The sequence below is a fragment of the Taeniopygia guttata genome, chromosome 1, assembly GCF_048771995.1.
Source record: "Taeniopygia guttata chromosome 1, bTaeGut7.mat, whole genome shotgun sequence".
NCBI classification, from domain to species: Eukaryota; Metazoa; Chordata; class Aves; order Passeriformes; family Estrildidae; genus Taeniopygia; species Taeniopygia guttata.
The window spans coordinates 57,616,921-57,634,068 of NC_133024.1; the positions used below are offsets into that span (position 1 = coordinate 57,616,921).

Below are 17,148 nucleotides of genomic sequence, written 5' to 3' on the forward strand. Positions count from 1 at the left end.
GAAATTTCATGCTGCTCTTCCTCTGTCAGTGGAACAAAAGAATTCAGGCAGTGATGCTCTGAATTGGGAAAAAAATAATCTGGAATTGTTCCATGCATGAGAAAAATATGTTTGGAGGATTACTCAGGGAATTTGCACCTTGACTTGAGGAGGAAATGCTGCAGAGCTTCTCTCTCAGGGTTTAGGCAGAGCAGCTCCCTCCCAAAGGACTGGTTCTCCCACCCACACCTCCCCAGGCGAGCAGGACCCATCTCACACTGCAGCCTGCCAAGGACCAGCAGCCAGGCACCAATCCCTGCAGGTCAGCTTGCAGCTGGTACCACTACTTGGAATTGCTCAAATCTGCCCAGGCAAAAACCTGCCAGGGCCATGCTGCCCCATCCTAGGGTGGAGGTGAGCCTTCCCACTCTATCCTTTTTCCTCCAGGGGGGATATTGCATTTCGCCACACAGCACTGGAGTGAAAGCCCTTTTGTGAATATCCAGCAGAAAATTCTTCCTTTTTGCTCTTGCACTGGTAGTGTCTTTGCAAACAGCCCTTGTCAGGGCAGCCTCAGCCACACTTTTGCAAGACAAAACAGCTCGGCCTCCCTCTGTCCTTCCAGTCACCTCCCAAGAAAGGAGCCACTGGGCACTCAGATTCATGCCAGGATGGGAGAGACAGCAGCTTCCTCTCCTTAGTCCCAGGGAAGCAGCTCAAACAAGCTGAACCCCAGTGAGCAGCAGCTCTTCCTGGGCAAGCGCTGCTTCCCTGGCACATTTTCCCATGGGAGAGAAGCACAGGGGCCTTAAAATAAATCTGTCTTTTTAAAGCAGTGATGCTAAATGAAGGTTTGAGATCAAAGGCTGGGATTCTCACATTTTGCCAAGATAGACATATCCATTCACGAGATTTTTGGTGTAACAAAATACTTGCTAATGAAGAGGATCATAATCTTATTATTAGCCCGAACTACCACAGTATGTCATTCAAGAGCGGGTTGGAATATGTCCTAGTTTAGGAAGTGGCACAGTGGGTTTTACTTTTGATTTAATGAGCTGTGATTGTGTTTATTTTCAGCAGCAACTATGCCCGTTAAATTTTGGTTGAAGTTCTGATCGTTAACGACAGTAATCGACAGAAAGGATGAATTTAGGTTGAAGGGGAGGAAAATGGGAATTATATGTCTCTGGGATTCAGTCCCCAAGCAAGCAAACACAAGGTGATCAGGAGAGCCTCATCTTTCTCTGCTTTTGCAGTGTCTGATGATGGGTTTTCAACTACTGGTTAACTCAGTTAAGGGGATTCAGACATGGAAAAATAAAGATTTTTGCTGTTATGGAGTGGGGCACAGAGAGTCAGGTGTAGGCAATCAACAATGGGAGCCAGATTTTCCTTTTGTGGGATGGTGGGGCATGGTGAGCCATGGTGGGACAAGGCCATCAGCTGGCTTCCACTGTCAAGATCCCAGAAATTCAAAGATATGGGGAAACATGTCAGTAGTGTGTAACAGCTGAACAACCTGCCAGATGAGCAAAATGGAGAAGAAAGGGTAAGAGAAATATAGACACATACTTTGAATAAAAAAATATTGCTGCAGCAGAGCTGATTGGTGTAGGCCCTGCTCTGGAGTGAGATGGGGCCCCATGTGGCAGGGTCTCCCCAGACAAACACCCCCCTCTGCTGCCTGTCTGGGTAACTGGAGCTGGCCCACTGAGCAAGAAGGGCAAGGCAGGACGGGGCAGAACTCAGACCCACCCCCACATCACACTCTATTGCAGCTGGTGTCTGTGTCGCAGTTTCCAGCCTTACGAAGGATGCTGTGCTTTGTCTTTGACACCATCAGCCCCAAAGGTGTCCAGCACAATTTATTTTCCAGCATCAAACTGCGCACACACAGACACATGCATGTGCATGTACGTACAGGCAGGACATCCAGAAGGGGCATGAAGGAAACACAAATGTGGACAGACACATGGATAGACACACATAGCCAGTTGTAGCCCTTAAAAGCTTGCCATGTACAATATTAGAATGGTCGTGCCCAGCCTGGACACGGGGCTCAGCCGGAGGCTGTTGGCTTGTGCCAGTCACCGAGGTGTTTTGCAGAGCAGTCACTGACCAGCCGCTTGTCACCTCCAGTGCCTTTAAATTCCCGTGGCAAGTGTAAAAAATCAGTTAACACGTTGTTCTATTTTAAAAGATGGTTTTGGGGTTTTTTTATGACGGCCGCCTGTCTGACGAGGCACCCCTCTCCTCCGCCACGTCTTGCGGGGGGTGCGTAAGAAGCTGGAGACGACACCAGGGGTGGGTTGGAGGGGAAGGCGATGGGGCAGGAGGGCACAGCCCCGGGGAGCCCCGCCGGCCGCCGGGCAGCTCAAGGGGCTCATTGTGCCCGGGGCTGGGCGGCGCTGCCCTCCCCGCGGGCCGGGGCCGGGGCCGGGGCCGGGCTGGAGCGGGGCGGGCCGGGGCGGTGCAGCCCCGCCGGGGCCGGGGCCGGGGCCGGGGCTGAGCACGGGCAGGTCTCCCTGCCGCGGCAGCCATGGCAGAGGGCTCCGAGAAGGTGCCGATCGCCCGAGTGGGGCCCGACGATGTGGAGCTGTGCCTGCCCCCCGTGAGTGCTGCCGGCAGGCACCGGGCGGGACAGGGCGGGATCGGGACAAAGCGTGGGGGCACGAGTTGGGATGGAACGGGACCGAGTGAGTCGGGATGGGACGGGACGGGACGGCTTGGGACGGTAGGGAACGGGTGGGGTCGGGACCGGTCGCGGTGTAACGGGACGGATCGGGACAAAACGGGTCAGGTGGGCTCGGGCCCGGCGGGGGTCCCTGCCCGCTCCCACCCGCGCTCTCCGCAGGCGTACGCGGCGGGCGCGCCCCCCGGGCCGGGGCGGCTGCTGAAGGCCGGGGCCGCGGTGCTGATCGCCGGGGCCCTCCTGCTGCTGGCCGGGGCCATCGGCGCCTTCTACTTCTGGAAAGCCACGGAGCGGCAGGTGAGCCTGGCGGGCCGGACCCCGGGCACGTCCGCACCCGCGGCCGGCTGGGCGGGGAGCTCTCGCCCGTGCGGAGAGGCACGGGCTGGAAGTGCTTCTTGCGAGGTCTATAAAGAGGTCTTTAAGCAGACCTGAAGGTTTTTTCCTTTCAAAAATCCCAAACACCTAAAAACCAAAACCCATAATCGCTGTCTTTGGTGGCTGTGTGGATGGAGCTTCCTGGAAGTACATTTATTAGCGAACACGAAACACATCTTTGAGAGCACAGACTCTACATTGATTTCTGCTCACAAATCCTCAGTGAACTCAAACCCCAACAAGTCCCCAGGGATTCACATCCTGGGCAAACTCTGGCTCTCAGGACAAAAAAACATTGAAATGTGTAAATTCTTTTTTCATAGCATCTACATTCCCAGTCCAGATTCTACCTGGACCCTCAAGTATGTAATGCTATAATTAACCCATTAACAGGCACCGTTTGTTCTGGTGCTTTGTATGACTGTGCATACACTTAGGTTTGCAGCTGTGGAGCAATTTTTAAAGTTAAGTTTTATTATTCACAGTTTCTAGAGTACATGAGAGATGCTTTATGCAAAGAATGAAACTGAGAAGCTGGTGATCAGTTAAAGACCCAAACTTCAGAGCATTAGAATATGTTTACAGATTAACTTTTCTTTTTGTTTACACAGAATTTTTGTAAACAGAAAGAAACATATTTGAAACATGATGGTACACACATGAATGTAACGTTCTCCATAAATTAAATTAGTACCCTTGAATTTACTTTGGAATAAGTTTTGTACTGCCTCTGGCCACACGCCAGCCCTCATCAAGGAGAGCCTTGTGTGAATTCCAGGAGCCAGAGCAAAGGTGGACCTGTGAGATACACCCCTACACATAAGGATAATTCACATAATCAGAAAGAAGATTAAAAGTTTTTACTGCAAAAAGACAGGACACATTGCTGACCTCTAAGACGTGCTGCAAGAACCATGTGTTTCTCTAGGCTTTTGAAAAGGGCGAGGAATGCACATGGCGACATAAGCAGGGGACAGTGCTTTCAGGTCTGAGCAGGTAGGTGAATTTGTGGAGTACAGGACAATGCTTCCCTTTTTAATGCTCCTGTCATCTAAATTCAGCCATACACAATAAGTCACATTCATAGTTTGCATTAAGCTTCCAAGTTGCTCTCTAGGTGAAGACACTGGGAAAGCTGAGAGTTAATTCTCCAAGCTGCCATTAAACTCAGAAAGCTCCACTTGAATTGCAAATGTTTAGGAAGCAACTGAAAAAATTATATCCAGGGTCATTCATTAAAAAAAAAAAAAAACTAATGCAATTTTTAAATTCTTGGGTTTATTTCATATCTTTAAATACTTCCTAACTGGCAGGGGTCTCAAAGTCTCAACTCTAGCTCAGCCTTTACCAGGGGGAGACCACATACACTAGTCAGGTTTTATGGCTGACACATTCAACAGGAGTCCTAAAAGCAGAAATATGGGAGTGGCTGTGTATAACTGAGGAACCATAAATCTTTAGCACCTTAGACTTCCCTGAGTGAAGGTGAGAGAAGAAATTTGTCTCTAGCTGCCAGTGTAAATTTTTCATTAAAATGCTGTAAAGGCTTTTTTAAGACCCCAAATAAACTGCTTGTGCAGCACTTTTAGCTGCACAGGAGAATCACAAAACCCCTCCACAGATTGTGGTCCTCCAGCAAATACAAACCACACTGTAGCTCTCATTGAAAATAGGATAAGGGCAAATATGCTGACAAGGAAAATACGAGCCTATACAACTTCACATCCAATTTAAACAAAGTTCACATCCATTACAAGCTGGAAAGTGTGTTCATATTCAAGAGGAACCTGTTTTCCTGTGCCTCAGCAGAACATCCTAAGAGATAAATAGGGGTTGGCCTCCTTCAGAGTAGGACATTCACGCCTGCTGTCCTTTGGGAATCATGCCAGCAAAACAAGCATTTCCTAAAATGTCCTAGAAGGTTTTTAGGTCAGAGTGAACATGGGTGTGGACTGACCCCACATTGTTTTTTAAGTAGAACTATAAGCACCCCCTGGTAGGGGGAATCTCAGGTCTCTAGTCCTACCTGATGCTCCGAGCAGGGACAGCTGTGGGGTCAGAAATGGCTGCTCAGGGCATTATCCAGCCAGGCTGTGAAAACTTCCAAGGATGGAGATCAAACAGCCTCTCAGGGCCGGCTGCCACACTGCCAGCCTGCCCCAATGCTGAAGTAGTGCAGTGTTGGTTGTTTGAGGGCTGTCAAATGCCTGCAGCAGCAAAATTTAGGAGCTAAATAGGGATATGAGAGTCAGATTGACCCATTGCCTGGTGTAGGAGGAAGGCAGTAAGTAATTACTGGCATGTGCTGCCGCTCTTTTATTGATTCCAGGTGTACAACGTTCACTATACTATGAGCATTAATGGAAAAGTACAAGATGGATCAATGGAAATAGATGCTGGAAACAACTTAGAGACATTCAAAACAGGAAGTGGGAGTGAAGAGGCTGTTGAAGTCCATGATTTTCAGATCGTAAGTAGTGCCACTCTTGTCCTTCATGTAACACACTACAGCACTGGACTCTTAAGGACACCTTGTTCTGCTCTGACTTCTCTGCCCCAGTCAACCTCAGGTTCCAGCCTCCAACCAGCCACACAAACATTTTTGCTCTCCTGGCTTGCTTTCACAGGGAGACAGGCAGTTTCCTCCAAAACAAAAATCTAAGTGCTTTTTGGAGATCAGCTGTGCCAGGTACCACTCCAGGAAGTGGTGTGGATTAGGCTGCATCAGGTTTGACTCCATGTAAATACTTTGCATTTTCAAACCACTGAGCAGAATTGTGACATGAGACCTTGGGGTCTTACTAGAAAAACATTCTGCCGGGCTGTGACACAACCCTGACATGATTTGAAGTGGTTTGAACTGGCAGAAACACCTCTCCCAAACTTCCCTGTTTGAGGAGCATAGGCTCAATACAGTAAGCCAAGGAGAGACCAAGGAGAGACTACTCAACAGTGCTTGATGCAGGGAGCTTCCTTGGCCCTTAGGTCAAGGATGGGAGCTGCTCTCCATGGCTTGGCCTGGGTTCACCCCCATGGCAGAGGACGGAGGCTTTTAGCACAGTTTATGTATACGTGCACCAAATGCCAGGTGCTGGGCCACTTGGGCTGACAGCAAACACACTTGGGCACGCCAGCTCTGTGGCTGCTCAGCACAGAGCCTGCACTAACACATGCCAAACCTAAGCAGAGCTCTGCAGCTTGGATAGAGTAGGTCTCTCAGCTGCCCTGAGCTACTAGGGCACATCTATGTGAAGCTGCAGAAACCGATCTACAGGGCCTGCAGTTAAATGTTCTCAGGTGCAAAACACTCAACTTGAGAGTTAAGTCCTCTGTAAGTCAAAGCAGCACCTAAAACAAAGATATTGCTGCTAGGAAGCATCTCTGCTTCTGGAGCAGCCACATTTCTCTTCCTGGATGTAGAAAGGCAAGGAAATCCAGCTTCTTAGCTTTTCAGCAAAAACAAACGAATCCATGCCAGGAGTCGCTGGACCCCAACTTTCCCAACAGCTGTGGTTCTGCCTTTATGCAGCTCTCATTAGCATCACCACAGCAACATCATTAGCAGCTGAGTAAGAGCATCCACAGCAAGCTCTTCTCATTTGCCTTTGACATTTCACATCTGTACAAAAGCACCAGTCCACTGGAGAGATGCTGAATTCATGTTTCCTCCACGTGTGCTGCTGGTGAGATACTGCCTGTCACCATCAGGTTATGAATCAGCTCCTAACACCAACCAGCTCAAGGGACCTCCCAGGGATGGTGCCTGCTTGTAATTACAGAGGGCCAGGGACAACCTCAGCAAAGGGATGATGCCACTTGGGTTTTCAGCCAAGAATGTAGGCAAAGGAGAAAGCAACTGACAAGATGTGCTTCCAACAGACTGGTATTTACATTAGCAGTTTTTGATTGACTGGCACTGCTGGAATGACTGCATGGTCAGAGAAAGTTTGGATTTGGCAATATTAGGGTATTCCTAGAACACCTGGTACACCACAAAGCCTTACATTCTAATGCACCCATCCTTGCACAGCCATCTCCTCTCTCACTACTTTTTATAGTCATTTTGTTGTGAAGGGGGTGTATCCAGCTACACAGGACCTGCAGAAACACAGGACACGGCTCGTGTGCCCCTATACCATCCATCTCATGCTGCACTAGATCACAATGTGCTGAGTTGGAAGGGACCCACAAGGACCATTGAGTCCAACTCCTGGCACAGCACCATCCCCAAGTGTCACACCATGTGCCTGAGAGCATTGCCCAAATGCTTCTTGGTCTCTGTCAGGCTTGGTGCTGTGACCACCTCCCTAGGGAGCCGTTCCAGTGCCCAACAACCCTCTGGCTGAAGACCCTTTTCCTGATACCCAACCTGAACCTCCCCTGACACAACCTCAGGCCGTTCCCTTGGGCCCTGTCACTGTCAGTACAGAGAAGATATCAGTGCCTGCCCCTCCATTTCCCCTCACAAGGAAGCTGTAACGGCAGAGAGAGCTCCCCTCAGTCTCCTCCAGGCTGAATAATCAAGTGACCTCAGCTGCTCTTCATATGGCTTCCCCTCAAGGCCCTTCACCATGTCGTGTGCCCTCCTTTGGACACTCCTTAACAGTTTAATGTCTTTCATTGTGGCACCCAAACCTGCACATGAAGGCATCCATGATACCCCTTCAAAGCAGACGAGAGGGATCATGCTGACACCCACACCCTTTTTCTCCTGGCAGCTAGAGGCCAGGCAGAAACCCAGCACAACTTAAAGGGCACTAAGTAATTTTATTTAGGTGGTTGACTGGAGCTTGTGCAACCACATGAAAAACACAAAAGTTTTTCCATTTACAATGAGCTATCGAAATGTGTAATGTAGAAGACAGCTCTTTTATGGATACCCAAAACCTACAGTAGAAGCATAAAAACTACAGACAAGGGCAAAATGTTGATGCCCAAAGTTCTGGCACAGGGCTGGAAGGTACATCCCAGGACTTGCAGGAGACTTGCTCCTTCTCTTGCTTAAAACTAGACATCTGTGGTTTATGCAACTGCATTTCACCCTAGTAGGCCAGACGAAGTCCCACACGCAGATTTCTGCACCATACTGCCCATCACAAACTTCCCTTTGCTGTCACTGTCACTTATTTGTACAAACTGAACCAAGCTGCCCCCACATTTTTGTAAAACTGTGTCACAAGGGTACCATGCCACCAGCTAGCACAATTTCAAGACTGCCTACGTTAGGTGCTAAGTTACAGTTCAAATCATGTCAACTAATTCCTTAACAGAGCTACTCCAAGTAGCCTACAGCCTGCATGGAAGCACTTACATAAAACACCCCCCCACTTTCAGAAATCAAGCAAAAACTTTCAGACCAATTTGACCAAAATTGTGAAGCTAAAATGATGAAGGGAAGAGTGTTTTATTGCTTCTAGTTTTAAATAAGATTAACCTTCAGACTGAAAATTCAGTGGCAATTTTAGCAGAGCTGAGGCACTTTCTTGAGGATGGTGAGGAGCTGGAGGGCTGTGCACAACCCCCTACCTTCTGCTTTTGCAGGGCATAACTGGGATCCGTTTTGCTGAAGGAGAGAAGTGTTACATCAAAGCTCAGCCAAAAGCTCACATCCCTGAAGTTGATGCTATGGTTAAAGCAAGCCTCTCATCTGAGCTGGTAAGGGGTAGTTTGTTGGGTTTTTTTAACTAATCTTTGTATAGAGAGAGCCTAAAGGAGATACTTAAATACAAATAAAAATGGCATTTGAAAGCCACTCTGGCTCGTGGTAGGGTTGTTGAATGTAGGGTAGGATAGCTGAGGATTCATTGACTGGTTGCAAGGAGTCCCTGAAAGGTAAGAAAAACAAGATTGGTGTCAGACATGTCACTGTGTCCAGGGACATTGTGAGACGCTGCAGATTAGTGAGTGGGGAAGCCTCAGACTGATTTCTGCCAGATTCACAGGAAACGGCTCTGTGACAAGAGCACCAGGCTGTGCACAAGGCTGGAAGGGAGAGTGTAGAAGAAGCAGCTGATTTAGTCAATGCAAAGGTGGACTGTGGTAGACCCCAGGAGATTTCTATCAATGTTGAACAGAAGCATGAACTCCATCACTCTAGTCAGTAAAAGGGAATTGTGGAAAACATGGCAAAAATTAAAATAACTCAGAAGAAATAATTTATTTTAAAAAATATGACTTTGCCTTCTTAGCATAAAACTTAATTTTACATGTTAACTAGAATTTGCATCACAACCCGCACAGAAGCTGCAGTTCTCACCCAGATACCACTAAACTTCACATTTTCCCAGAAAGATGATTGCTTTATGTGCTCAAAGCCTGAGTTTCCCAGAGCTCAGACCCCCAAACTTATTGCTCACACAGGAGTGGCTCCAGTGACTTGAGTCCAGCTCAGCCTGGATGCTGCTGGGGGCTCGGTCGCTGGCAGGAGAGCACAGGAGATCCACAGCCCCTTTCCCTGGGCTTGCTCTGATCGTGGGAGAATAAAAGCAAGATAAAATTAGTGGGGAAGAGAGGCACTGTTAAGGCTGCACCTCCCTGCAGTAGTGTTGTGACTGCTGAACATCTGTTTTAAAATGAAGGGGAAAAAGATCTCTCCTAATAGAGTCAGAAAGGCTGACAAATGTTACAAAGCCTCCTGAAGCTGGCAGGATTTTCCCCATGATGGGAAAGAGAACTTGCACAAATTCCAGAGAGAGAGTTCCATCTTTCCTGCCTTGCCTTATTTTAAAGGCAGGTGCCCTTGACTTAATTAGCACTATTGCTTGAAGTCAAAGTTTGAATTTTTCATCTTTTTTAAAAACAAAGTCACAGACCTTAAGACATTACCCTAAATAACCAAAAAGTTATTTCTAATTCTACCTGGTTACAGTAAAACTATTTCCTTGTCCTGTTTTTTGTGCATCTTCTCCAAAGATGCATCACCTGTGTGACTGTTGCAATGAATCACATGTACCAAGCAGCTCAGTGCTACCACTCAAACTTTCCCCTGTCACTCGGTTTCCCAGGCCAGATGTACTACAGGAATGGCAAAGTAGTATTTATTTTTCTAGGCCAAGTCATCTCTCTGATATGGAGGTATTTAGGAGAAAGTATGCATGCACTCTTTTCCTACAATGGGCATCATAGCAACACTACCTACAAAAACTGTTGAGTAAAATGAGTTTTATAAATACCCAAGTTCTGGCTGCTGACAAGTCAGGATCATTTCAAACAGAAACAAAGGATATTTTTATTTCTGAAAATTAGAGTCAGATATTTCTGATGTTGATAAAAGCTTAAGTGGGAGAATAAAAGTAAAGAGCAGTAGACAGATTGGATAGCAAACTTAAATTACTTCAGACCTACAAAATAAATCAATAAACACTAAAGAAACAACAACGTAAGGGAATAAATTGATCTAGTCAGTTACATAACAAGTCTTGATGACTTTTATGAAAGCTTTTTAGAATTTTAACTTTGAAATCATGCTGGTTTTCATGATTCAAAAGTTAGTTTTCTTTTAATATTTCACCGTTGCTATAAAATACTTACACATTTTATGTAAAATAATACTTTGAACTAACAACTTTAAAGAATCAATCACTGGCATTTTCCTACATTACTTTGAAGATATGAACCAAAAACCTGCAGGGTACACTTCAAAAAGACAGGCTCCTTTAACTTGCACTTCAAGCTTTTGGTCAATTGAATTGCTTTTACCAAACAAGACCTTTAATCAGACTGATCACTTTGACTTAAAACTGGAAGCTGGAGCAGTTCTCAAGCTAAAATCCTCTCTAAAACTTCTGAACAAGATTCCACACCTCACCCCCCCCATACACACATCATAAATAGAGTTGTATATTGGGAGTATGTCAAATGAGAACAGGGCATAAGAAAAGATGAGGGACTTGGGTTTTGCTGGTATTTCATTGTTGCTTTGCTGAAGGTGGTTGAACCTTAGTTTCTACCACCTGAAATTCTGGTGCTTTGGGCTCAAAGACCTCTGACACCCAACCCTCATGCATGGGGCAGCAGCTTTCCAGGAGTGAGATGGGTGAAATCACAGCCACAGCAAAGCTGACAGTGGCTTTGCCCTTCATTTCAGTGGAGGCAACCTTTCCCTGGGCTTTGGCTCAGCACGATTCCTTCACATTCATGTCATAGAAGGATGTTTGGTATTAGTTGCAGTGGATAATTATACAGTTTGGTGCTCAAGCATTAACAGTGAGCAGGCACATGACTGCTCACTGAGCAGCAAAGAATTTATGCTCTTCTATTTGCAGGAAGATGAAATCATGCCTGTGAGATTTGACAAAAACTCCCTTATCTGGGTGGCTGCAGATGAGCCTATCAAGCATAACAGCTTCCTAAGCCCCAAAATTTTAGAGCTTTGCAAGGATCTTCCAATTTTCTGGCTGCGACCAACATATCCCAAAGGTAACATTTCTTTTATTTGCAAAGTATGTTATCCCTCCCTTCATCTAAATGCCTTCTCTTCATCAGGTTTGCTACTGAAACTAGCACATCTGGGAAACCAGACTCCTTTCCTCCCTTGCCCACGCCTTCCTGGGCTTGTGCCAAGATTGTGGGTTTGGAGTTTATCCCCTAGATACTTTCTATTCTTGTATTTACTCAGAAAATCTGCATAGCCCAAGTGGGTGACTTCCTAGGAGATGAAACATTTCCAGAGAGGTCAGCCTCCTTCTAGGGAAGGACAAGACAACAGTTTAAACTAGCCCCCTTAATGTGTAGATAGCTGACACCAGGTAGCAGGAACACTGGCCAGGAATTTGGGACCATAGCCTGTCCTGTCTTCTACCCTGCTTCCCCAGAGGAATTCAGTGGAGTGGAAGGAAGATGCTTTAAGCCAGCCAGCTGGTGGATGGTTTATGAGACCCTGGGGCAGTACCAGCTCTGAACTTGGGGCCCATAGGCAAGCTTAGCAAAGGTATTCAGGAGTCACCAGGAAGATGGCAACTCCTCCAGGTAACTTCCTTAGGAGGAGAGAAGGCTCAAAAATATTTATTCCTCCTTGATCCAGTTGATATCAGAACACTTGAGTGGGACAATGTGTGAAAAAAAAATACCAATTTAGAGCATCTATGGAACCAAGCTACCAGTATTTTCCACTTCCCTTCATGATCTTGCATATCCCACTGAGCAACATAAGAGAAGTATCAAAGCTACCTGGAACCAGATATCCTTGAGAGCAGGGCACCACCCTGTCATAAAAGCATTTTTAAAAATAAGTGAGATGTGTACAGCTGGTCTTGCTAGTGGTGGAAACTGCTGCTGGGTTAGTATCAGTGACTACAGACTGGGTCAAAAAAACCCCAACCAATCTCCTCACACACATTTTGCCTCAATGAGAGAGGAAGGAGAGGGGAAAGGCAATCACACTGCTTTGGACTGGCATTGGCTGCAGACACAACAAACAGCTCCCATGGCAATGCACATCAAGTGTGCCAAGGCACAGTTTTGGCTTTTCTCTCTGCCCTCCATCCTCTATTTTTTTAATAATTAAAGAAATTGCTGAAATATTAGGTAACTACAATGACACACCCAAGGTAAGATTGTTCCCTCTGTGATAATTTCTTCAGATAACCAAAGGAGAGAAGTGAAGAGAAACAAGCGCCAATCAGAACCAAACTTTGATGAGGAAGACTTGGAAGCTGCTGCTGAAGAAGTAAACCCCAGGTCACGCACCATGCAGCTGACTCAAGAGCTTGGCCACCAGGCTAATGAAACCAGGCCAATGGGACAAGAAACTGATCAAACATTTAATCCAGACAACCCATACAACGTAAGTGTTTGCACTGTAATCTTCCTTCAGAGCGTAGGACTGCATTGGACTGGTAACACTGGTAATGTGGGGCTTGTCTTTTTTTAATCTGCACAGTCTTTGCTTATTCAGCTTTTTAAGGAAATAACAGACTGGTAAAACACCTAAGCTCAAAAATGTCTTCCTTCCCTCCTCTTCTCCCAGTTTTAGATTTCAGTCTGAAACAAGCACGAGTGCTTGAGGTCACAAGGTTAAGGCAAGTTGATGCCAAATTGTTTTTTGAGGTTTCCAGATCCATATGGAAACAGCACTGAAGATCTGACAAGGGTAGCACCTTCTAGAAACAAACCAAAGCTGGTCTTGATCAGACAGCTGAGACCTGTCATTTACTATGTGAAGAGAGTCCAGTAGCTAGAGACATGCTTTGCTCTCAAATAGTACTAGACATGACAGGGGAACATGGCAGAAGTGTCTGGGTGCAAAGAGATAAAGGTTCAGTCAAATAAATTTCTTTCTCAGCCTCTTCTCTATGAGGGTAAGCAATCCTAGACTAGCAATAACCTGACAGAGAAGAATCTGTTTTGAGACAGCAGCAGTGGGTGGAGGATGACTATCGTAAAACTTATTCTCACCCTTCAAGAAGCAGCAGCCCCCAGAAAGAGCAGAGGAGCCGACCTGCTGTGTCCCAACACCTCTGCCACGCTGCAGGAACGCTGGCTGTGCAGGAGGCACCTTCCAGTCTGCTGCACTAGCGCCAGACAATTTACACCCACCATTTGGTGCAGCAGGAGTAAGTCATTTTAATACAACACTGTCACAAGATAAATGCCTCCTGCTTTGGAAGTAAGTCCCAGCTTTGACTTGACATTTATGCAACAGCAGGAGATCATTATACTGTGACAGCATTCTGCCAAGTTGACATCCCTTAATTAAACTTAAATTAATCACTCCAAAAAAAGTGGATCTAAATCGACTCTCTCACGAGGTCAGTAAAACAGCAGTGGCACTGGAATGTAGCTTCTCCTCACAGCCACTAACGTGACCATCTCCACGAGGTCTGAGCTGCCCTGCCTCTGGAGGCACCACAACTGCCAGAGGTCTGCTCTTTCAGCCAGGGGGCAGCCAGGCCAAATGGGGAATGGCCAGACAGATGCAGCCATCAGACTTCCCCCACCCTGCAGGGGTGGGGTTCACCTTCACCAACAGCTACTGCATGATAGCATCACCAGGCTTTCTTAGAGACTGAGTCACTGGACTGACAAGCACCATTAAATATGCTCCAGGCCTTTCCTGAAGGATGAAAGAGTCCTCCCCTAGAGCTATTTACTCACTATAAGCAGAGCCTGGACAATGAATTCAGGTGATGTTCATGGCAGGTATCTGAATTCAAGGATGATGAATCCTGACCAAGAAATCATCTTCCCTGCTCTCAGGACTGGGAAGGAGTTGCTGGGGTCCCTAAAAACACACAGCTGTCACTAGTGTCCTGTACAAGCCCAGACAAGGGGTGGCACCTTTCTGTGTCACTTTTTTTGTTGCACTGCTATTTTTCAAAAATGAATGACAAATGCTCAGGTAAAAAGCTGACTGGTACTTCAGCATTTGTGCATTACTGCTGCTTTTCTTGAAGTAATACCAATGGGCAAAGAACAATCCAAGTTTCCAAAAGCAGAATATCCAGTTACCTTTTTTCCCCAGAAATGAAGAAAGGAATTTCAAAGGGTAAAGGCTTTTAGGCATCTTGTGCATGCTTTGCTCCATTTAACTCCTTACTGTCAGCTACGGACCAGGCACAATTCTCACTGCCCACAATGCACCTAAGTGTGGCAGGGTGGGAGGGAAGGAACCAGACTCAGAGACAAGAGCCAAATCCTCAGAAAATTGCAGGGGACCAGAGGAATAGTTTCCTAAAAGTGCTGTAAAAAAAGCATTGAAGTACAGAATCTAAAACTAACCATAAAAACCACATAATATATTTCAGGAATTCTCACCTACATGAAAGATTCAGGTAACTATCTTGAAATCTTCTCCATCACTAATATTTAAAGTTTGAGGGGAGCTTACTGTTATTGGAGCTTTTTGCAAGGACTGTAGAATACAAATAATGAAGTTAGAGCTGCCTGTTGTTCTTTCCATTTGAGAGCAGTGGGATGAGATTTAATATTTTTCATTCTAGCAGCTGGAAGGTGAAGGGATGGCTTTTGACCCCATGCTGGATCATCTGGGCGTGTGCTGCATTGAGTGCCGGCGAAGTTACACCCAGTGCCAGCGGATCTGCGAGCCCCTCATGGGCTACCACCCGTGGCCTTACAACTACCAGGGCTGCCGCACCGCATGCCGGATCATCATGCCCTGCAGCTGGTGGGTTGCTCGTATCATGGGCGTTGTGTGAGAAAATCCCTTGGCCAAAACAAGAAAAAAAACTTAAACTGGAGCCTTGACAAAATAAGCAGGAATACAATTTAATGGTAAACGACTAAAATCAAAGCAGCGGTACTGATCCTGCCTTACAAAATCAGAGATTGTTTTTCTGCACCAAAAGCAAGGTCAGATATTCCAACTGCAAACTAAAATCTCAAGTTAATATTCTATTAGCTTTACAAAAGGCAAGGGTATATTAGCACTTGCTGAATTAAAAAACTGAGACATCCCAAAAAACCACAATATTACATTTTGCTTACAATTGGTTTAGCAGTCCAGAAGCTTGCCCATACATCTAAATAAAGCCTTTCAAAACAAACCTCTCTCTTTCCAAGCTATATGTGAAAATTTACACCCAATTAAGCAACTAGCTCAACTTGTACACTTGGGAGTGCCTTTAATCCATGTAGCTCACTTAAATAAATCACAACTTAAGTTGCTCCCTGTTGCTATTTAGAGTTGCCAGGTCATTATAAATGGTTATAAACCAATTACAGCATACCTTTCCCACAAAGCTGCTCTAGGGGACACGGGAAAGCGCACATTGTGCTAAATCGGAAACAAACAGCAGGAAAAGGAGCTGTGGAAGGGATTGTGAGTGGCCACGGAATCAAAACCCTTCACGCATCCCAACATCAAAGAAGCCCCAGCATCAAGAATCCTGTATCCATGATACCACTGTGGTGTCTAACAAGTATCTGCTATCCAGCTACTACAGCAAAAGTATTTACATGCAGTTGCAGACCAAGGAGTCTCAAGACCCTTCAGAATCTACAACAGCCACTGTTATTTATAAATCCTTGAACTAGACACTTTTGACACAAGATTACAACCCCTCTTTATTTCACATGGATAGCAGCCATTCACGCCAGTTCCTTTAGCTTTGCTGAATCTCACATCCCTTCCCCACAAGAGAAACTGTTTAGTAGAAGGGAGAGAGGAAAAAAAAAAAGAAAATCCTTTTCTTTTTCCTCTCATTTCTCACCTCACCCTTTTTGCTAAGGCAAACTGCAATTATTTGGATTGATCCCATTACACATTAAATCTCTAAGGAAGGTACTAAGCTGAAACACTCAAAGGTGGAACAACTTAGTATTTCTAGCCTTGAAAAACAAAAATAGTGGTATTACACTGCCTTTATCCATACTATGTATCTTGAACCCTACCTCCAAGATTATGGAGCCATCTACATCATCTTTATTAACAAAATGGTTCAGCTTTTCTTAAAGTATGCTTCCTGGAACATTCATTTTTGTGACTAAACAGCTCTTGAGATATTGCAAGCCCAGTAATGTTATTAACACTGCGTGACACACAAAAAAGAGGAATTAATTTGACATAATCGTGGCTTAAAGAAAATAAAGACAACCTCATGTGGAATGCTAAACTGCATATCTAAAAAGCAAAGTGTTAAATGAGAATAAGATGAGAGTAGAATTCAATATTTTTTCTATTGTAGCTTTTTAGTATAAACTTCACCTTCCCTTAATCTGAAGGACAGACTTGCTTTGAAATATTTAAATTATAACTTCTTAAAAGGGGATTTCAAGGCCTGTTAAATTTGAGTTTCTGCTTTTTAAACTGAGAATGACCTTGATCATTATGTTGTTTTAGAAGTACATCTATCATATGCTTAGAAAAGTCAGTTTTCCTTTTTTTTTTTTTTTTTTACTGCAGCTTAAACAAACAGATTAAAAAACCCCAGTCATTCTCTGTGCTTTTTTCAATATGAAAAGTGTAACAATTCTTTCACATACTTGTTCAAGAACTGTCTGAAGAGGAAAAGAAGGGCATTAGCAAATGAAACACTGGAGGCAAAAAGAGAGAAATGTGACTGTATGTCTGAACAGGACTGTTGCTGTTTTGCGTCTAGAGGCAACTTGTCATCTGCTTCTGTGTCCCCCAATAAAACAAA

The 17,148-nt window shown here is 45.4% G+C and overlaps 1 protein-coding gene across 2 annotated transcripts; it reads left to right on the forward strand.

Annotated features, from left to right (window-relative positions):
• The first annotated feature begins 2,434 nt into the window (after window positions 1-2,434).
• CNMD (chondromodulin) lies at window positions 2,435-17,148 on the forward strand. Of its 2 annotated transcripts, XM_072928659.1 has the most exons (8): window positions 2,435-2,593; window positions 2,837-2,971; window positions 5,379-5,519; window positions 8,591-8,704; window positions 11,314-11,467; window positions 12,631-12,833; window positions 14,989-15,173; window positions 16,911-17,148. In XM_072928659.1, exons 1-8 carry the CDS (start codon window positions 2,522-2,524, stop codon window positions 16,963-16,965), a joined length of 1,059 nt encoding a protein of 352 aa, XP_072784760.1. In that variant the 5' UTR covers window positions 2,435-2,521; the 3' UTR covers window positions 16,966-17,148. The 2 variants fall into 2 exon arrangements, with proteins under 2 accessions (XP_072784760.1, XP_030127701.1); XM_030271841.4 differs by lacking the exon at window positions 16,911-17,148 and having other exon boundaries at window positions 2,436-2,593; window positions 14,989-15,673.